At 57.5% G+C, this 19,927-nt stretch overlaps 6 protein-coding genes across 6 annotated transcripts in view; 2 read left to right on the plus strand and 4 right to left on the minus strand.

Annotated features, from left to right (window-relative positions):
• The window catches only part of ETH_00033415 (uncharacterized protein), a gene marked incomplete at both ends in the record, with an annotated part of 8,948 nt that extends 3,352 nt beyond the window's left edge, over nucleotides 1-5,596 (minus strand). Inside the window, 4 exons of the mRNA XM_013377864.1 lie at nucleotides 44-341; nucleotides 558-809; nucleotides 926-5,180; nucleotides 5,400-5,596. Coding sequence (XP_013233318.1) covers nucleotides 44-341; nucleotides 558-809; nucleotides 926-5,180; nucleotides 5,400-5,596 — 5,002 coding nt within the window. The remainder of the gene's footprint in view (nucleotides 1-43; nucleotides 342-557; nucleotides 810-925; nucleotides 5,181-5,399) is intronic.
• Nucleotides 5,597-7,850: 2,254 nt separating this feature from the next.
• On the plus strand, nucleotides 7,851-8,370 carry ETH_00033420 (uncharacterized protein; the record flags this gene model as incomplete). The annotated part of the gene is made up of 2 exons (XM_013377865.1): nucleotides 7,851-7,927; nucleotides 8,181-8,370. 2 exons carry the CDS (start codon nucleotides 7,851-7,853, stop codon nucleotides 8,368-8,370), a joined length of 267 nt encoding a protein of 88 aa, XP_013233319.1.
• Nucleotides 8,371-9,273: 903 nt separating this feature from the next.
• ETH_00033425 (uncharacterized protein) lies at nucleotides 9,274-9,780 on the minus strand (the record flags this gene model as incomplete). Its single annotated transcript, XM_013377866.1, has 1 exon — nucleotides 9,274-9,780. The coding sequence occupies one exon, from the start codon at nucleotides 9,778-9,780 to the stop codon at nucleotides 9,274-9,276; it is 507 nt and encodes a 168-aa protein (XP_013233320.1).
• A 244-nt stretch (nucleotides 9,781-10,024) lies between these two features.
• Nucleotides 10,025-14,761, minus strand: ETH_00033430 (uncharacterized protein; the record flags this gene model as incomplete). Its single annotated transcript, XM_013377867.1, has 3 exons — nucleotides 10,025-13,301; nucleotides 13,531-14,405; nucleotides 14,597-14,761. 3 exons carry the CDS (start codon nucleotides 14,759-14,761, stop codon nucleotides 10,025-10,027), a joined length of 4,317 nt encoding a protein of 1,438 aa, XP_013233321.1.
• A 547-nt stretch (nucleotides 14,762-15,308) lies between these two features.
• ETH_00033435 (uncharacterized protein) lies at nucleotides 15,309-16,319 on the plus strand (the record flags this gene model as incomplete). Its single annotated transcript, XM_013377868.1, has 1 exon — nucleotides 15,309-16,319. One exon carries the CDS (start codon nucleotides 15,309-15,311, stop codon nucleotides 16,317-16,319), a length of 1,011 nt encoding a protein of 336 aa, XP_013233322.1.
• Nucleotides 16,320-18,611: 2,292 nt separating this feature from the next.
• ETH_00033440 (uncharacterized protein) lies at nucleotides 18,612-19,700 on the minus strand (the record flags this gene model as incomplete). Its single annotated transcript, XM_013377869.1, has 1 exon — nucleotides 18,612-19,700. The coding sequence occupies one exon, from the start codon at nucleotides 19,698-19,700 to the stop codon at nucleotides 18,612-18,614; it is 1,089 nt and encodes a 362-aa protein (XP_013233323.1).
• Nucleotides 19,701-19,927: the final 227 nt, after the last annotated feature.

The following is a 19,927-nucleotide window of genomic DNA, read 5'->3' on the forward strand; positions in this document are numbered from 1 at the left end:
AGCAGCCGAGCTCGGTAGGTGTATCCAGATGCTGCTGCAGCACCAGACCCTGCTACTGCTGCTCCCGCTGCTGTTGCTGCTGCTGCTGCTGCTGTTGCTGGCTCTGCGTGCTGCAGGTACATGTCCACTGCTTGCTTCAGTACGGCCATGGCGCCCGAGACCCTTGCTGCAGCAGCAGCTGCTGCAGCAGGCAAATTCAGGCATACGCTGCTGCTGCCAGTGCTGCTGCTGGAGCTGCTGCGCTGCAGCGACTGCAGCAGCAGCAGCTGCAGCGACAGACGCAGCATTTGAAGCTCCTTAGACACAGGCTGCTGGAACAGCAGCAGAAACGCCTCAGCAGCCTGCAAGCAGCAGCGCAAAGTAGGCTGCACAGCGCATTCAGCAGCAGCAGCGACAGCAGCAGCAGAGGCAGCAGCAGCAGCAGCGGCAGCAGGAGCGGCAGCAGCAGCAGCAAGGGCAGCCGCAGGAGCAGCAGCACCAGCTGCTGCTGCTGCATCTGGCGTTTGAAGCAGCAGCAACAGCAGCAAGCAGGAGCAGCAGCAGCAGCAGGAGCTCACTTCGCTCCTCTCAGCAGCAGCAGCACAAGAGGCACTGAGTGCATTAAGTACAGCAGCACCTGCGCCGCATGCGCCCTTGTGCAGCATCACTTGCTGCTGCTGCTGCTGCAGCAACAGCAGCAGCGCTGCCTTTGGGGACTTGCTGCTGTGTATAGGACCTTCTGCTGCTGTGGAGTAAAAAGGAGCAGCAGCAGCAGCAGCAGCAGCAGATGGACCACCAAAAGCCCCACAAAGGCCTTTAAACCATTCCGCCTGAGCAGCAAAAAAAACATGCGCTAAACACTCGTAAGAGCAGCAGCAGCAGCGGCAGAACGATAATCGATGCAGCAGCAACAGCAGAAGCAAAATTTTTTGCCAGAAGTACGTACAGTTTCTCTTATCCGCTCCAGCTGCGTCTCGAGGCACTCACGGGATTGCTGCTGTTGCTGTTGCTGCTGCTGCTGTTGTTGCTGCTGCGTTTGCTGCTTCAGCTGCCAAGAAGCCGCGAGCAGCAGCTGCTCCCCCACTATTCTGTCGGCATGAGTGGCGCTGGCTGCAGCAGCAGCAAAACGAACAAGTTGTGCCAGCTGTCTTTGTCGAAGGCGTTGCTGCTGCTGCTGCTGCAACTTTTGCTGTTGCTGCTGCTGCTGCTGCTGTGCATAGTCCCTGTCAAGGCACTCTTGCCAGCTTGAACTGTATGCAGGCAGCCAAAAGGGCAAAAAGCAGCGAGCCACAGCAGCATCTGCTGCGTCGCCCTTATGCTGCTGTTGCTGCTGCTGTTGCTGCTGCTGCTGCTGCTGAGCGTTCGAGCCCTTGCTGCTGCTGCCGCTTTTGCTGCCCTCGCTCTTTGCGCTAGAAATCTGCCGGCAAAGTCGGGCTGAGAGGGACGCGCATGCAGCAGCAGCCGAGGGGACAAGAGGCTGTTCTGCTGCTGCTGCTGCTGCTGCTGTTGCTGCTGCTGCTGCGGTAGAAGTGGCTGCCACACTAGTGCCTTCGCGCATCTGGAGCTGCTGCTGCACCAAACCGAGAAGCAGCAGCCGCCACATTGGTGAAGAGGACAGCAGCAGGTGCTGCTGCAGCACGGCGGCCACCTGATGTTCCTGCTGCTGCTGCTGCAGCTGCTGCTGCAGCTGCGGGCGAGCCTGCGCTGAGTTCAAGTTGCTGCTGCAGCCAGAGAGAAGAAGACACAAGGCGCTGCCCCGCTGCAGCATTCTGGCAGCAAGAATGCTCATAGGTCCATCTGAAGAGAGTTCAGTTTGCTGCTGCTGCTGCTGCTGCTGCCGCTGCTGCCGCTGCTGCACCTGCTGCAGCTGGTCCAGCAGCAGCAGCCTCTGCAGCCTCTGCTGCCGCTTCTCCTCGCTTGCTGCCAACATCAAATCTACACACTGCTGCTGCTGCGGCAGCAGCAGCAGCAGCAAGTAATCCTGCAGAGCTGCGACGAGCGGTTGCTGCTGCAGCAGCAGCAGCTCCCCGTGCTGCAGCTGCGCATGCACAGTGCATACACCCGAGTCACGCAGCAACAGCGGGACAGCAGGACTTGTTTGGTTGCTTTGCTGCTGCTGCTGCTGTATCTGGGGCTGCTGCTGCTGCTGCTGCTGCTGTTCCAACGCTTGCTGCTGCGCCGTGGGAGGGAAAATAGCAGCGAGCGGCCAAGTCTCTGCAGCAGAGGAAAAGGCAGTAGCAGCAGCAGCAGTGGCACCTCCCGCTGCTGCTGCTACTGCTTTCGGCATGAGGGCTTGCCGTTGTTGCTGTAAGAACCGGCCCCACACCTCAGAGGCTCCCAGCTGCAGCGGCAGCAGCAGCAGCTGCTGCTGCTGCTGCTCCTCCTGCTGATGAGCCAGCCACAGCAGCAGGGAAACACAGGCACTTACAGCAGCACGTTGCAGCAGCGGCCCTGCTGCTGTAGTTGCTGCTGCAGCGCTTGCCGTTGCGGCTCCTGCAGCATCTCCTAAGAACAGCCTCTCTGCTGTTGTTGTTGCTGCCGCTGCTGTTTCTGCTGCTGCTGCTGCTGCCTGCTTAGTGAGGCCCCACAGAACCCGCTGCAGTAGCGTCACTTCCCAGTCCTCTGCTGCTGTTCCTGTTGCTGTTCCTGCGGCTGTTCCCGCTGCTGCTGTTCCTGCTGCTGCTGCTGCCGTTCCTGCTGCTGCAATTCGCCGAGCAGTGGCTGCTGCTTGCTGCAGCAGCAGGCGATCCCTGAAGCAGCAGCTTCTGCTGCTGCTGCGGAGGGCCCTAAGAGCCCCTAAAGAAAGGGCGGACGGCCCTGGGAAGCAGCAGGCGCTGCGGGAGTCGCTGCTGCTGCTGCTGCTGCTGCTGCCGTTTCTCAGGAGATCATCTTCTGCAGAGCTTTGAACGGTGTAGTAGCTGCTGCTCTCGCTGACGCTGCGTCCGCTGCTGCTGCTGCGTCTGCTGCTGCTGCTGCTGCTGCAGCTGCTGCTGCTGCTCGCCGACAGGCTCTCAGCAGCTGCAGCATCTAAGCTGCTGCCACACGGCTGCAGCGCATGCAGCAAGCAGCAGCAAACTCTGCCTCTTCCCAGGATTTTCACGCAGTGTCTCGCCACCTGCAGCAGCAGCAGCTCCACTGCTTCCTCTTCCTCGGCTTGCTGCGGCAAACTGCTGCTGTTGCTGCTGCTGCTGCTGTCGGACAGCTGCCCCCGGAGCCGCCAGAGAAGGCTGCAGCAAAGCGCCAAGCGCCACTGCTGCTGCTGCTGCTGCGGCATGCTAAGAACCGGCAGCAGCACCGGAGGCTCTGCTGCAAGGTTCACAGCCAGTAGAGCCTGCTGCCGCTGCTGCTGCTCCTGTTGCTGCTGCTGCTGAGGCTGACACAGCCACAGCGTGTCTCCCACCAGCAGCGCAGTGCCGCTGTTGCCGCTGCAGGCAGCAGCAGCAGCAGCAGCAGCAGCAACAGGAAGAGTGCCGCGGCGCGAAACAGAGATATGCGCTTGGGGGCTGCAGCAAAAAGATAGCAACAAGAAGCTCTGCAGCCCCAGCAGCAAGCAGCCACTGCTGCTGCTGCTGCTGCTGCTGCTGCCGCTTGAGCTCAGCAGCAAGAGACATGGGGTAGCGGAGAGCTGCATCTGCTGCTGCTGCAGCTGCACTGACACAGCAGCTACAACTGCTGCAGAGCGTGGGGAGATGCACAGCAGCAGCAGCCACGCTGCACCTTCCCCTGTCTTCTCTGGAGCAGCAGCAGCAGCAGCAGCAGGTCGTGGCGCTACGCAGAACATGCAGAAATACCTTGATGCCGTGGCTGCTGCTGCTGCAGTTGGAACTGCTGTTATGCAGAGCACCGTCAGCTGCTGCTGCTGCTGCTGCTGCTGCTGCTGTCCCCACAGCAGTCGGAGTGGGAAGCGAGCAGCAGCAGCAGCAGCAGCAGTAGCAGCACGCGGCAGCAGAGCTGCAGCAGCCCTCAGCCTCCCCAAGGAGAAGCAGCAGCCTCTGCTGCTGTACAGACACCGCAGCTCAGAGGAAACTGCAGCGTTGCTGCTGAACACCTCATCTTCCTGCTGCTGCTGCTGCTGCTGCTGCTGTAGGCATAGCAGCAGCGCCTCCGCCTTTGGAGGCCCTGCACCCTTAAGTGGGGCCCCTGCGGGGCGCAGCACTGGGGCCTTTGCAGCAGCAGCACTGCAGCAGCAGCTGCAGCAGCAACTGCTGCCGTTGCTGCTGCAGTACGCGAAGCGCTTCGCTGCATCTGCTGCTGCTTCTTCCTCCTGCTGCTGCTCCCTCCAGGCGCTGTGAAGGAGGCAGCAGCTATCGTCGCCGCTGCTGCTGCTGCTGCTGCAGCAGCAAGCTGCAAAAACAGCAGCAGCACCACGCGGAGTGGGCGGCAGCGACAGCAGCAGCGGCGCTCCTGCAGCACGCTGCAGCAGCAGCCGATCTGCTCCAATGACGAAAAGCTGCTGCTGCCTCTCAGCAGCAGCAGCATCTGCTGCTGCAGCAGCTGCTGTTCCTCCAGGCGCTGCTGCTGCTCCAGCAGCAGACCGCCTTTTCTTAAGGGGAGGAGGACTACCATAATCTAGTTCGTTTGCTGCTGCTGCTGCTGCTGCTGCTTCTGCTTTTGCTGCTGCTGGTGATAAGCACCAACAGAGGCACGCTGTATATACACTTGAAAGGGATACACTAGGCAGCTGCTGCGGGCCTTGGGGTTGTGGCTGTGCAGCAGCAGCAGCAGCTGTTGCTGCTGTTATTGTTGCTGCTGCTGCTGTCGAACAGCTGCAGCAGCACCCCAGAGCCAGTAGCAGCCGAATAAGCTGCTGCTTCCCCTCCAGAAATGCTGCCACAGCAATTACTGTACTGCTGCTGCAGCTATAGGAGCTGCTGCTGCAGCAGCTACTGCTGGCTGCTGCAGCTGTCTTGCTGCTGCTTTCAGCAGCAACAACGGAAGCAGCAGCACTTGAAACATTGAGCTGCAGCGGCAGCTGGATCCTGCCCATGAGCCGGCCTCGTGCAGCAGCTGCTGCTGCACCCGCTGCTGCTGCATCTGCCGCCGTTGCATCTGCTGCTGCTGCTGCATCTGCCGTTGCTGCTGCTGCTGCTGTATCTGCTGCTGCTGCTGCTGTAATTGATGCAGCTGCTGCATCCTCCGCAGGAAGCTGCGGCGCCGGAGGGGACGTCAGCCACAGCAGCAGCTCCTGTGGCCTCAGCTCGCTGCAGCAACAGCAGCAGCAGCAGCGGCAGCAAATGTTCGCAGCAGCAGAAAAAAGATGCAAACGTCAGCAGCAAGGGATGCAGCAACAGCAACAGACAGGGGACTGCAACAAAGGCCACTGCAACAGCAGCAGAGCAGCAGGAGCAGCGCGGTAGCAGCAACAGTAGGACAGCAGCAGCACCAGAGTAGCAGCAGCAGCAGCAACAAAAGTCACTCACAGAGAGATGTGGTGTGAGGGGGGCACATCAAGACCGATAAAACGGCGTCGCTGCTGCTGCTGCTGCTCTTCGTACTGGGGGACGCAGCAACGGCTGCTGCTGCAGCCAGCATTGCTGCAGCAGCAGCAGCAACTTATGCTGGGAAGGTCAACCCCCAAGGGGGTCTCTGCCCCTAGTAAGGGGCAAGGGGAGCTCATTAGGAGGGCAGCAGCAGCAGCAGCAGCAGCAGCATAGCCGACTGCTGCTGTTGCGCGTGCTGCTGCTGCTGGCGCTTGCTGCTGCTGCTGCTGGAGCTGGAGCTGCCGCAGCAAACTAATCACTAAGCAGCTACCATTTTTTGCCCTGGAGGAAGGCGCCCATAGCCGAGGGTCGCAGCAGCAAACCCTAAAAGCCTAAACCCTAAACCCTAAACCCTAAACCCTCGTCCCCGGGGGCCCCCCACTGTAAGGCGCCAATGAGCTGCTGCTGCAGGGCCTAGCCACAGAAGCAGAAGCTTTTGGGCCTTCATTGATATTAATTTTTGTTTAAAAAAGCAACAAAAGCTTGTGCTGCTGCTGCTGCTGCTCTGAGGGGGGGCCCCCACTGCAGCAGCAGCAGCAGCAGCAGCAGCAGCCGCTGCCGCCACGGCTGCATGCCCATTGGGCAACCAGCCCCAAACACCCTTTTGTTTAAATCATTGAAAAACCAAAAGAAGAAGCAGCAGCAACGCGACATTTTGCTGCTGGCTTCTGCAGCAGCAGCTACAGCAGCACCAGCAGCACCAGCAGCAGCCGTGTCTCACCCCCAGCAGCACGGAGACAGCAACAGCAGTGCACCGAGCGGTCACGCACACAGAAGCAGCAGCAGCAGCAGCAGCATTTTGCTGCTGCCGTCCTGTCGGGGTCCCAGAGAGCAGCAAAGACAGAGAGAAGCGCCAGGCAGCAGGTGCTGCTGCTGCTGCTGCAGCAGCAGCAGCAAGCCGCTGCTGCTGCTGCTGCAGAATTAAACTTAAGTAGTTCTGCTGCTGCTGCCTTCCTGCTGCAGTGCGCGCTGCGCGCTGCGGTGTATGTACACCTGAAAGTGCCTGCACTTTCCAAACACCATTTTATTCTCCATTTATGACATTTAATTTAATTTAATCTAATTTAACTAGTTTAGTTTAATTTAATTAATTTAATTTAATTTAGATAATTAAATTAGCTCAATTAATTTAATCATTTTACTTTATTTATTCGGTCAAAGACAGCACAAAGATCTTTTCCAACTTTGTCTTCAAAGGAAAAAAATTAAAAATATAAAAATGAATTTAAAATATATTTTCAAATTATAAAAGTGAATTTAAAATTAAAATTTAAATTATAAAAAGTGATTAAAAAGAATATCTTTTTCTAATTATAAAAATGAATTTTAAAAATTATCTTTTTGAATTATAAAAAGTCTTTTAAAAGAATCCTTTTTAATTTTAAAAAATGTTTTAAATTATCTTATTTGTAGAACTTGTCTTTGAAAGAAATAAAAGTGGGTAAATTATAGATCTTTTATTCATTTATTTTTCATTTAATTTTATTAAAATAAATTTAATTAAAAATAAAAATAAATAAATAAAATGCGGAGGCCCCAGATATGCCTCAGAAAGGAACTGCTGCTGCTGCTTTTTCTTTGCTTGTGCTGCTGCTGCTGCTTTTTGTTTGCTGCTGCTGCTGCTGCAGCAATGGGGAGGCAGCTGGAGGGGGCTGTTTGTACACAAGAAGAATTATAATTAGCATTCAAGTGAAGAGGTTAAACTTTAAAATTAATAAATTGAAATTGAATTTATAAGCTGAAATTCAAATTCTAAAATATTATCTGTTTGTGATTCAGAAGCAAAAGAACAAGTTCGGGTTGGCCCTGAAGCAGCAGCAGCAGGAAGTCATCAAGAGTAGCAGCAGCAAGCAGCAGATAGCAGAAGATAGTGACAGCAGCAGCAGCAGCAACTGCAGCAGCAAACGGCAGAAAGCTGCAGCAGAAGCAGCAGCAGCAGCAGGCAGCAAGGGCAGCAAAAGCAGCAAATGGCAGAGAGCTGCAACAACGGCAGCCGACGGCAGTGAGCAGCTGCAGCAGCAGCAGATGGCAGAAGCAGCAGCAGCAGCAGCAGCAGAAAAGAGCATGAAGAGGAAGCAGCAGCAGATAAAGAGACGGGACAGCAGCAGCGGGGAGATAAAAAGGAAGCAGCAAAACAGCTGCTGTAATGAGAGCCGCAAGCAAATAAATAAATAAATAAATAAATAAATAAAAATAATAAAACAAAAGATAAAAAGCAAATTTTTAAACAGCAGCAAACGAGGGAGAAACACAAAAGAAGGGGAAGTAAGCATCCGCTCAAGGCAGCAGCAGGAACAAGCAGCAGCTGCAGCAGCAGCAGCAGCAGCAGGGACGCTAACCGGCACAAGCAGCAGCAGCAAAGGCAGCAGCAGCAGCAGCAGCAGACTGAAGATGGATGGTATTCTTGCAGCAGCTGTAAAGGCAGCTGAAGGAGCCCTTAAGTTCGGGCACCCCACAGGTTATGCCTGGTATGCAGTAGCAGCAGCAGCAGCAACAGCAACAGCAGCAGCAACAGCAGCAGCAGCGGCAGACGCAAACACCAGCAGCATTGTGAATAGGTTGAGAACATGCAGCTGCATAGTTACAACCAGCAGCTGCTGCAAGACCATCCTTATTAGCAGCGACAGGTGCTGCGGCAGCAACAGCAATAGCAGCAGCAGCAGCTTCTGCTGCAGCAGCGGCAGCAGCAGCAGCAGGTGTGTCTTTCTGGTTTTGCTGCAGGCTGCAAACTGTGCGGGATATGAAGCGGCTGACGGGGCTGATGATGCACTGGCGGCTTCAGCTGTACCTACAGGTGACCGTGCTGCTGCTGCTGCTGCTGTTGCTGCTGCTGCTGCTGCTGCTTTTGCTTGCTGCAGTATTTTCTGACTGCACGAATGAACTGCAGCTGCATCTGCTGCTGGAGCACTAACAGCAGTTTGACACCTCAGGCCTGCTCCCACGCTCGCTGCTGCAGCAGCACAGCAGCAGAAGCAACAAAAGCAGCAGCAGCAGCAGCGCTCTGCGCTTGCTGCAGTACTTGTGGCTTTTAGCTGACGCTCATTCGACGCTTTTTGCTGCAGGAGCTGCACTTGCTATTATTACAGGGATTCCTGCAGCAGCAGCTTGCTGCAGTGCTTAGCAGCAGCAGCAGTCACAGCAGCAGCAACAACTTGTGTGTGTGTGGCTGCGTGCTGCTGCTGCTGCAGCAAAAGCCGCCGATGCCGGGCAGCAGCATTTGGTCTTACTACTCCGGACCCGAATGCGGGCCCGTGTTTGGAGTTGCTGCTGCTCGCGTGCTGCTGCTGCTGCTGCTGGAGCCGCAGCTGCTGCAGCGGCTGCAGGCCTACCGGCAGCTTTGCTGCAGGATGCAGAAGCAGCTGGGATTTGTTGCACCTTTTGCTTCCCCGCTGCGGCTGCTTGCTGCTGCGCTGCTGCTGTTTGATTTCTTCCCCATGGCCTGCTGGCCCCTCACCCACTTAGCCATTTACAGGTGCCGCTGCTTCCTTGCTTCCTAAAGCACAGCAGCAGCAGCTGCAGCAGCAGCAGCAGCAGGAGCTGCTGCTGCTGCTGCTGCTTTAGCAGCAGCTGTTGCAGCTCCAGGGGCCGCTGCTGCTGTTCCAGCAGCTGCTAGTGAGCTTCCAGTGGCTAACGCCGCCTCTTTAGTGCTGCTGCTGCTGCAGCCACACCAGCAGCTGCTGCAGCGCCTGCAGCTGCTGCGGCAGCACCAACAGCTGCTGCTGCAGCGGCAGCAGCTGCTGCAGCAAGGAGTCGCCAAGTTGCGCTCCGTAGATGCCACCTTAGACGTGCCAAGACATTTTGCAGCATTAAAAAATTACGCAGCGAAGCTCGTGCTGCTGCTGCTACGCCAAGCTCGTGCTGCTGCTGCTACACCTGCCGCTGCTACACCTGCTGCTGCTACACCGGCTACTGCTGCACCTGCTGCTGCTAGGCCTGCTGATGCTACACCTGCTGAGCCTGCAGCTGCTCCCCCTGTACCTGCTGCTGCTGTGCCTGTGGCTGCGCTTGCCGTAGCTGCCACGCCTGCTGCTGCTGCACCTGCTGCCGCTGCAGTCGCTGCTGCCGCTGCGCGTGCTGCTGCTGCTACACGTGCTGCTGCTACACTGCTGCCTACGCAGCTTTTCTTGCTACACTCTCTAAGGGTCTGTGAAAAGGCTCCAGGCTGGTGCAGCGTTGCTGCTGCTGCTTTGCTGCTGCTTTGCTGCTGCAGGGAGCTGCCACCGCCAAGAGCAGCAGCATCAGCAGCAGCAGCATTAAGACGAAAAACTGCATGCGGAGCAGCAGCAAGTGCATAAAACCCTTTAGTAAGTAAACAGGGCATTGATCTAAGCAAAAAGCAGCGGTTAGCAACTAGCTGCTGCTGCTAGCTGCAGCAGCTAGCTTATCGCTGCAGCAGCTAGGTTCTGGCTGCAGCAAAAGCCGGAAGACGCAGCAGCAAGCCGCTGCAGCAAAGTCACGAGCCTCTGCTAGCTAGCTGGCCAGGCGGCTGCCTACACGCCTAGGCGCGTAGCTAGCTGCTGCGACTGTTGCTGTTGCTGCTGTTGCTGCTGCTGCTGCTGCTGCTGCTAGCGGCGCTTGGGCAGGGGCTCGTCAACGTCCAGGAAAGGCAAAGCCGAAAGCTCTTCTCCACTTTGCTGCAGTTTTGCATGCAGCAGCTTGCTGCGCACCACCAGTCTCTTGTCTTCTATCAAATCATTTGCTGCTGCTTCTGCTGCTGCTTCTGCTGCTGCTACTGCATCTGCTGCTGCTTCTGCTGCCGGCGGAAAGTAATCGTCTGAAAGCTCCTGCTGCTGCAGCGCTGCAGCAGAAGCCAATCGGGCTCGTCTCCCTCGTGCCTGACGGCCTATAGGAGCTTTTGCTGCAGCAGCAGCTGCAGCAGCAGCAGCAGTGGCTGCCTCTTGCGTTTGCTGCTGCCATTGATCCAAAATGTGTGGCTGCTCTCGTTCTAGCTGCTGCAGCGCTTGGCTGTCTTCAGCGAGCAGCTCTGCAACAGAAGCAGCAGCGCTGCTGCTGCTTTTGCTGCTCCTGCTGCTGCTGCTGCTGCTGCTGCTTTGTAGGGCTTCTGCAGCCAGAAGCTTGTGCTGCTCTTGCAGCTGCCGCAGCCGTATGTCCGTTCGCTCCGCTAAATCCTCGAGAGAATCCTTAAACTGGTTGCTGTGCTGCTGCTGCTGCTGCTGCTGCTCCTCTTCTTCACCTGCTACTGGCAGCAGCTTTTGCTGCCGCATCTTCCGCACAATAAAGGACGGGGAAAGAGCTGATTCTCCCGGAAGAGTTGGTAAGATAACTGGTTCTTCTTCTTCCTCTTCCTGCTGCTGCTGCTGCTGTTGCTGCTGCTGCTGCTGCGCAGCCAGCTCCCCCAGGCGCAGATTCACTGAGTGCAGCAGCGCGTGGTACACCCGCAGATCCTTTGGGTGCTTAGCAGCAGCATCAGCGGTGGCACTGCTGCTGCTGCTGCTGCTGCTGTTTCTGCCGCTGCGCTGCTGCAGCAGCAGGCCGCAGGCTGCAAGCTGCTGCAGCGCCGACTTGGTGGCGAGACACTCAGCTTGCTGCTGCTGGCTGATGGTGCTACGCATGCGCCGCAGCACTCGCCGCAGTAGCTCCTGCCTTTCGAGTCTCACTTCCTGCTGCTGCTGCTGCTGCTGCTGCTGCTGCTGCGCAGCCTCAGCAGCAATGGCCTTCCCAATCAGCGCAACTTGCTGCGGCTGGCTGCTGCCAACAGCTGCAGCAGCGCGGGCAAACATTTTGTGCTTGAGCAGCAGCAGCTGCTGCTCCTGGTGCATCCAGCCGTCTCGCTGTAGCAGTTCTGGGTTTGCTGCAGCAGCAGCACTCTGCTGCTGCTGCAGCCGCAGTACCGGCAGCAGCAGCGCCACAAGAGCCTCGCTAGTAAAGCCATCCAAAGACCGCAGCAGCTGCTGCGCCACCGCTGCAGGCATTTCAGTTATATGGCGCGCAGCTTCCTCTTTTGCTGCTGCTGCTTCTGCTGCTGCTTCTGCTGCCGCTGGGTCTGTTGCTGCTGCTGCTCCTGCTTCCTCGGTTGCTGCGGAAGCACCTGCTGGTGTTGCTGCAGCAGCAGCTTGTGCGGCAGCTGAAGCAGCAGACGTAGGCTCACCCTCGGGCAGTTGATGCGTCTCTTCGGCTGCTGCTTGCTGTTCTTCTGCTGCTGCTGCTGAGCCAGTTAGCGTTGTGTCGCTAGCAGCAGCAGCAGCTGTAGCATTGGCGGCAGCTCCTGCAGCAGCAGCAGCAGGCAGCTGCTGCTGTTGCTGAGTTGGGGGCAGCAAGAACCTGCTCTGCAGCACACAGACTGCGCGCGTAATGACAGTCAGCAATTGAGGACTGGGGTAGACCAAAGTGCTGCTGCTGCTGCTGCTGCTGCTGCTGCTGCTGCTGCTGCTGAGGGCCTGCTGATGCTGCTGCTGTATGTGGCGCAGCAGTTTGTGCAGCTCAGCTGCTGCTGCAGCAGCAAACGTGTCGCTGCAGTGCGGCACCCTGTAGAGAAGCTGCAGCGCCTTTGCAGCAAGCAGCACATTGTCTCTGTTCAGCACATCTTGCTGCTGCTGCTGCTGCTGCCACAGCTGCAGCGCCCGCTGCTCCGTTTGCTGCAGCAGCGATAGCGGGCAGCTCCTGCCTCTGCGGATGCAGGTGGACAGCAGCAAGCGCAGGGCAATGCTGCTGCTGCTGCTGCTGCTGCTGTACCAGTAGTCTTCTTCTTCTGCTGCGCCTCCCTCGTCCTCAGTCCTGCTGCTGCTGCTACCTTCAGCGGCAGCAGCAGCAGCAGCAGCAAGCTGCAGCGCCTCAGGATGCTCCACCTCTGCAACAGCCAGTGCATGCGCCACCAGCAGCTGCTGCTGCTGCGTCAGCTTGTGCTGCTGCTGCAGCTGTAGCGCGCGGTCCGCCAAAGCCTTCATGGTGCGCTGAAACCTCTTGCTGCTGCTGCTGCTGCTGAGGGTAGCAGCAGCAGCAAAGGACTGCATAAGAGACGTCACTGCTCGGCCATCTGCAAAGGGCAGCAGCTCTAGGGCTTGCTGCTGCAGGTCCAGCAGCAGCAGCGGCCAGCAGCGGCGAACGGAAGCAGCAGCAGGCAAACCAGCAGCAGCAGGAGGCTTGCTGATTGCTGCTGCAGCGCCGGACGCAGCAAAGAGGAGCGGCGCTGCTGCAGCAGCAGGCAGCAGAGACCGCAGCAGCAGCACGTAGCTGCTGCTGGCAGCACAGAGCTGCTGCGGCTCAAAGAAGCGCAGCTTGTGGGGCACTTCGTCAGCTAGCTGCAGCAGCAGCAGCAGCACTGCTTCAGGGTAAGCAGCAGCAGCAGCAAGCAGCTCGCTGTCCAGCTCTCCTGGAGAACCGTGGAGGCCTTGCTGCAGCAGCTGCTGCTCCTGGCGGCGCTTCTCTTCCCGCTGCTGCTGCAGCTGCTGCTCCTGCTGCTGCTGCTGCTCCTCCTCCGTCAGCTGCTGCAGCTGCGTCGTTTGGAGGGCCGCGCGTCGTCGCCTCCTTTCCTCTTGCTGCTGCAGCAGCAGCTGCTGCTTCTGCAGTCGCTTCCGCTGCTGCTGCAGCAGCAGCAGCACCTGCTGCTCATGGCGTACGTACACCGCAAAGATGCGGGTCTGCGCATGCAGCAGCAAAGCTAAATCCTGCGGGTTGCAGCGGGGCAGCAGCTTGAGAGAAGCAGCAGCAGCACGAGAAGCCAGCGCCAGCAGCACGAGAAACGGCACAGCCCCCTTGCTGCTGCTGCTGCTGCTGCTGCTGTCGTTCAGCTGCAGCAGCGCCGAGCCTGACAGGGAGTGCAGCAGCAGCGAGAGCTGCTTCGGCGTGCTGCGCTGCAGCAGCAGCAGGGCTCGCCGTGCGTACCTGCAAAGACAGCAGCAGCAGGAACAGCAGGGCAAGCCAGTGGGTTCGAAGCAACAGCAGCAGAACCTGCCGCTCCAGCAACAGCAGCAGCAGCAGCGCGCCAAGCCTGCAGATTCACTGCAGCAGCAGCAGCACACGACAGCGCCAGGCGAATAAACCAGCAGCAGCAGCAGCAGCAGCAGCAGCAGCAGCAGCAGCAGCGTCAGCAGCAGCAGCAGCAGCAGCCCACCTCTCCATTAGCTGCTGGTCTGCTGCTAATTTGTAGCGCCTGCAGAGACACGAAGTTGCTGCCAGCAGCCTCGCGTCAGCTGTTTCTGGAGTGTACATACACCCGGACTTGAGCAGGTCAGTTCCTGCTGCTGCTGCTGCATTAATTGCTGCTGTTGCTGCTGAGGGGTGCAGCGGATTGCGAATGGGCCTTTCCATTGTCACATGTTTGTGCTTCCGCGTCTGCAGCCTGTTGCTGCTGCTGCTGCTTCTCCTGCTGCTGCTGCTCCTGCCGCCCCGCGGCGGCTTCCTGTGGCTGCTGCTGCCTCTCCGCGCCTTGCTGCTGCTGCTGCTGGTGCGCTTAGACTGCGTGCTGAAAGCTGCAGAGCTCTGCAGCACGTGCTGCTGCTGTTGCTGCAGCAGCGGGAGGCGAGCGACGCCTGCGCCCGGATGCAGCAGCAGCTGTGCAAAGCGGCAGCAGCAACAGCTGCAGTCGCTGCTGCTGCAGCAGCTGCTGCTGCTATGCAAGCTGCCGCTGCTGCAGCCGCTGGATGCCCTCATGCTGTGCATAGCACCCCGCTGCCTCAGCAGCAGCGGCTTCTCACGCTGCAGCTGCTTCTCTTTCTGCAGCAGCAGCTGCTGCTGCTGCCGCTGCTGCTGCAGCAAACTGCCCTGCTTCCAACTGAAGCTCAGGCGCTGCCCAAGCAGCGCGCGCCTCGGTGGCTCCATAGTCGTCAGTTGCTGCTCATACTGCTGAAGCTGCTGCAATGAATTCTGCTGCTGACTTTGCTGCTGCTGCTGCTTCTGCAGCTGCTGCTGCTGCTGCTCAATCGATTCTTTGGGCCACTGCTGCTGCCACGGCGTTCCTCCCCCTGTGTGAGCCCTGCTGCTGATTGTCTTCACCAACAGATTTCATTTGGCTTTTTTAGACCGAAAGAGCCGCCCCTGCTGCTGCCTTGCTGCAGCAGCAGCAGCAGCAGCAGCACAGCTCCGGGGGCCCTCCTGGGGCCCCCCTAAGGCTGCACAGCGGAGGCAGATCAAGTCTTCTGAGGTGTCTGTACACCCCGGAATTTGCGGGGGAGGCTCACCTTTTCAAGCCCATGCAGCAGCAGCAGCGACAGCAGCAGCAGCAGCTGCTGCTGCTGCTGCAGCGGCTGCTGCATTAGAGGCGGCAGCAGCAGACAGCAGGAGGCTGCTCGCGGCCCCACACCTGCCGGAGTCTCGATGTATTCCCGCTGCAGCAGATCCTTCATTTCCTTTTTTGCTTTTGTTTATTTTGCTGCTTTTGTTCCCAAAATAATGCCAAAAGACAGCTGCAGCAGACGCTGCAGCAGCAGCAGCAGCAGCCCAGGGAGCCGACCACTGGGTGCCTGGGGGGGCCTTATGCGAAGGTCTTGGGCTTCCTGGCTTGTCTTTTTGTTTCTGCTGCTGCTGATAATGGTTCCCGAGCTGCAGCAACTCAGCAGCAGCAGCAGCAGCAGCAGCACCAGCTTTGCAGAGGCGCAGTGACGAAAGCCCCTGCGGGTAAGGCGCCCCCAAGGCCGCGAGGACCGGCTGGGTTTGCTGCTGCTGGGAGCAGCAGCAGCAGGAAAATCTGTTTATGCTGCAGCTCGTCGGCGTCCAGCAGCAGCAGCAGCAGTGGCAGCAGCAGCAGCAGCTGCTGCTGCTGCTGCTGCTGCTGCCTGCAAGGCACAAAGGGATGGCCTGGCCCTGCCTACGAGGCCTCCTTCCTTTCTTGTGCTGCCGCCAGAAGCATATGTGCGTTCGTTGCTGCTGCAGCAGCAGCAGCAGCACCGGGGCATGCTGCAGCAGGAGGAAGAGGCACGGGCGCTACAATCCGTCCTGGATGTCTTAGACGAGCAGCAGCAGCAGCAGCAGCAACAGCAGCAGCAGCACGAGGTGCTGCAGCGGAGCAGCAGAGGCCTCAGAGTGACTGCAGTGCGGGTGCCTGTAGAGTCTGACTTTGCTGCTGCTGCTTCTTTGCTGCTGTCGCTGCCGCAGGAGCTTCTAATTCCGCAGCAGCAGCAGCAGCAGCAGTTAACAAGAGCTTTGCATGTGCGCCTGGTAGCAGTTCCATCGCCAGCAGCAGGATTTCAAGCAGCAGCAGCAGCAGCAGCAGCAGCACCTGTTGGCCTGCTGCTGCGCCGCCCCCTACGGTGGGTGCTGCAGCCCCTTCGTGTTGCACTTAAGCGGCAGCCGCATATTCAGCAGCAGCAGCAGCAGCAGCAGCGCTTGAGTGGAGAAGGTTCCCAGCAGCAGCAGCAGCAGCAACAGCAGCAGCAGCAGCAACAGCAAAAGCGGGTAGTCGCTGAGGTGTGGCTGACCCGAGGTGAAGGCTTTGAAAAAGAGTACCTCATTCTTAGGCTTTCTGCTGCTGCTGCTGCTGCTGCGGACGCAGCAACAGACGCAGCAGCTGCAGCAGCAACAGCTGCAGCTGGAGAGCCTCTGCAGCTGGAAGTGATTGCTGCGACTCCTGCTGCAGCAGCTGCTGCTGCTGCTGCCGACGGCCTCTCGCTGCAGTCCCCTCAGCTGCTGCAGTCTCTGGCAAAGCTGCTGCAGCAGGGGCTGCAGCACTCCCACAGACGGCGGCGTTTGCTGCTGCAGCAGCCAGTGCTGCTGCAGCAGCCAGTGGCTGCCGCAAGAAGGGCAGCAGCACACAGCAGCAGCAGCACCAACAGGCAGCAAATGGCCTTCTTAGCTGCTGCTGCTGCTGCTGCTGCTGCTCGCCCTGTGGGGAGTTTTGGGGCTGCCCAGAATAGCTGCAACAGCTGTCTATACACCTCAGCAGCACATCCGTACACTTGTAAATAATTGCATTAAATGCACTTAATTAAATTAAATCTAATTAAATTAAATTTAATTTAATTAAAGATTTGTGTAAATATAAATATTTTATCATTTATTTATTTATGTCTGCTGCTACAAGTTCATTCTGCTGCGGTGTCTGCTGAGGTTTAGCTGCTTCGTGGGTTGTCTGCATTTGCTTGGCTGCAGCTGCTGCTGCTACTGTGTAATGCAGCAGCAGCAGCAGCAGCAGCAGCAGCTGCTGCTGCTGCTGCTGCGTAGGAAAGTGCGTCGGAAGCTCGAGTGACCCTCTGGGCGAAAAGCCTCTTTGAGGACAGCCGAGAGATGAATTGAGGCTTCCGACGGCAACTTAAGAAAACAATTAATAAATAATTAAAATAAGTAATTAAAATAAATAATTAAAATAAATAATAGGTAATTAATTAGCAGCAGCAGCAGCAGCAGCAGAGGCACAGTAGGAGGCGTGGAGGCCGGTAGCAGGAACGGCAGCAGCAGCAGCAGCAGCAGCAGCACAGTAGGAGACATAGACGCCTGAGGGCAGCAGCAGCTGCAGCAGCAGCAGCAGCAGCCAGAACTGATAGCAGCAGCAGCAGCAAACGTAACACATAAGAGCTGTCGCAGCTGCAAAGCCTGCGGGCAAGGGGGCTGGCGCACAGCAACAAGCAGCAGCATCAGCAGCAGCATCAGCAGCAGTAGCAGCAATAGCAGCAGCAGCAGCAGAAGGCGTCTTTACTTTGCCCACGCTGCCTGCCTGCGGTGTACAGACACCCGGCACCAAGGAGTTCAGTTCCGGCAATTTTATTTTTTAGAAATTCTTTTTGAAAATTATTTATAAATTAAAATAAAATAAAATAAATTAAATCATATTTGCAGAGAAGCAGCAGCTAGGGAGGCACGGGGAGGTGCAGCAAGCAGCAAATTGGATACCCAATAAGTGATATTCTCTGCTGCTGCTGCTGTCGCAATTTTGCTGCTGCAATTCCTGCTATTTCTGCTGCTGGTGCTGTGTCTCGTGCTGCTCTTCTTGTTGCTGCTGCTGCTGCTGCTGCTCGTCTCTTACGGAGCTATCTGTGGGGCCCAGCAGCATGCTGGCTGCAGCAGGCGACGAGCTGCTGCGGCGCAGCTGCAGCTCTCGCTGCTTGTTCTGCAGCTGTTAAGAGTCCACACTAAGGACGGCAAACACTGCTTTTCAGGGTTTAGGGTTTAGGGTTTAGGGTTTACGGTTTAGAAAATAAAGGACTGGGGGAGCCGATGTAGCTCAGTCGGTAGAGCGCGAGGCTCTTAACCTCGTGGTCGCGGGTTCGAGCCCCGTCGTCGGCTTTTTGACTTCAAAGTGAATATATTTTTCATTTATTTTACTTTTAGTTACTTTTAATTTCATTTAATTTCATTTAATTGTTCATTTCCAACTTTCCAGACATCGAGACACCGCCGAAGTGACCCGGAGCTTCATCTCGATGCTCTCCGTGGTGGGGTGTACATACAGCTCGCGGCTGCCTTCAGGCAATTATTCTTCCAGCATAATGCAAAACAAATAAATATTTTGCAATTAAATGTACAGTTAAACATATTGAGGTAAATAAAGTGCAAAAAAAGGATATTTAAAATGTTTCCAGAGGCGTGTGCGCAGCAGAAGGTGCACATCACACCGCGGTGGCCTCAGGTGTACATACACCTGGGCGAAACGAGGCTCTCCAGCGAATATTTGGAGCAGCAAAACCGAAATAACTTTAAATAAATTAAAAATAAACTTTCAATTCATTAAAGACAGCATAAGGAGCCGACGACGGGGCTCGAACCCGCGACCACGAGGTTAAGAGCCTCGCGCTCTACCGACTGAGCTACATCGGCTACGACGCGGTTATACTTCTGCAGCGCCAGCAGCAGCAGTAGCAGCAGCAGCAGCAGCAATAGCAGCAGCAGCAGCAGCCCCAGCCGCAGCAGCGCGTGACGTTTTCGGTGTTGCGCTGCAACGATGAAGGCTCGAAGAAGAGCCCTAAACCCTAAACCCTAAACCCTAATCCCTAGAGCGTGAAAAATCGTAACAAATCAACAAGCATTGTCTGCTCCTGTCCGGGGCGGCACTTTGGCCTTGCTGCAGACTGCTGCTGAGCAGCAGCAGCAGCAGCAGCAGCAGTAGTAGTAGCAGTAGGAGCTGCGCTGCTAGACTGCTAGCTGCTTGTGCTTCATCAGACGCAGCAGAACTCAGGTAAAAGTCATGCTGCTGCTGCTACTACTGCTGCTGCAGTCGCTGCTGCTGCTGCTGCAGTGCAGGTGCAGCAGCAGCTGACAGGTGCACTAGCTGTCTGCGGGGAGAGCAGCAAGGCAGCTGTTTGCTGCTGCTCCCCAGCAGCCAGTGGGGCCCCACGTCCCCCTCCAAGCAGCAGAAGCAGCAAATGCGCACAAAGCACAAGACAGCTTCATGTCATCGGAGGCGGTGCTGCTGCTGCTGCTGCTGTTGCTGCTGCTGCTGTTTTCAAGGTAGCCGTTGCTCCGTTCGCAGCAGCTGCTGTGCATGCAGTGGCCACACCAAAATACCACGATCTTTTCCGGCTGCTGCTGCTGCTGCTGCTGCTGTTGCTGTTCTTGCTCCTGTTCCAATTCTGCAGCAGCAGCAGCAGCAACCGCGGCTTCCGGCGCAGTTGCTGCTGCTGCTGAAGCGAAGGTCCTTGGGGTTGTCTGCTGCGGCGACCCTCTGGGAGCAGCACGCGGCGTGTTCACTGCTGCGTCTGAATCATCATGTGCTGCTGCTGCTGCCGCTGCTGCTGCTGCTGCTGCTGCTGCTTTGGAAGGCAAATGAAACTCAGTCCGATTACCAGGAGCAGCAGCAAGAGGCCTGCAGCAAATAGCGCAGCAGCTCCTCAGCGAGTTTCGCTTGCTGGGGCTCCTCAGGTCGCTAAGTGCAGCACCAGCTGCTGCTGCGCCTGTTGCTGCTGCTGCTGCTGCTCCAGCTCGTGCTGCTGGCGGGGCTGCAGCAGCAGCATCAGGAGCTGCTGCTGACATCTTTTGCGGGCGTCGCGGAGAAGGTCTGGGCCGGCCCATTGCTGCTGCTGCTGCTGCTGCTGCTGCTGCAGGGGGCAGCTGCAGCACAGCTGAAGCCAGGCTAATTGGGGCACTGCTGGGGCCTGCCCAGAGCTGCAGCGGGGCCTTAGTCCCTCTTGCTGCTGCTGCTGCTGCTGCTCGAGCTGCCTTTAGCTGCTTGCGTGCTTGCGGAGAGGCAGCTGCAGCGTGCTCTAGCTGCAGCCTCAGCTGTCCCTTCACTGCTGCGCCGAAGTCGCTGCTGCTGCTGCTGCTGCTGTTGCTGCTGCTGCTGCTGCTGTTGATGGTGACGCCCCTGCGTCTGCGGAAGAAGAGCTCCCACTGCAGCACTTCCTTCTCCGCTTGCATGCACTCGCAGGCTGCCTGCTGCACCTCCAGCAGCAGCTGCTGCTGCTGCAGCAGCAGCGCAACACGACGCTCAATTGCTGGCAGCAAATGCTGCGCAGGCCCCGGAACCAGCTGCAGAAGCTGCTGCCCAAGGGACAACGGCAGCAAGTACCACCTTGTGAGCCCTCTGCCGCTGCTGTTGCTGCCGCTGCTGCTGCTGCTGCTGCTGCCGCTGCTGCTGCTTCGCA

The sequence above is a fragment of the Eimeria tenella genome, genomic scaffold, assembly GCF_000499545.2.
Source record: "Eimeria tenella Houghton genomic scaffold, Eth_scaff64, whole genome shotgun sequence".
Taxonomy (NCBI): domain Eukaryota; phylum Apicomplexa; class Conoidasida; order Eucoccidiorida; family Eimeriidae; genus Eimeria; species Eimeria tenella.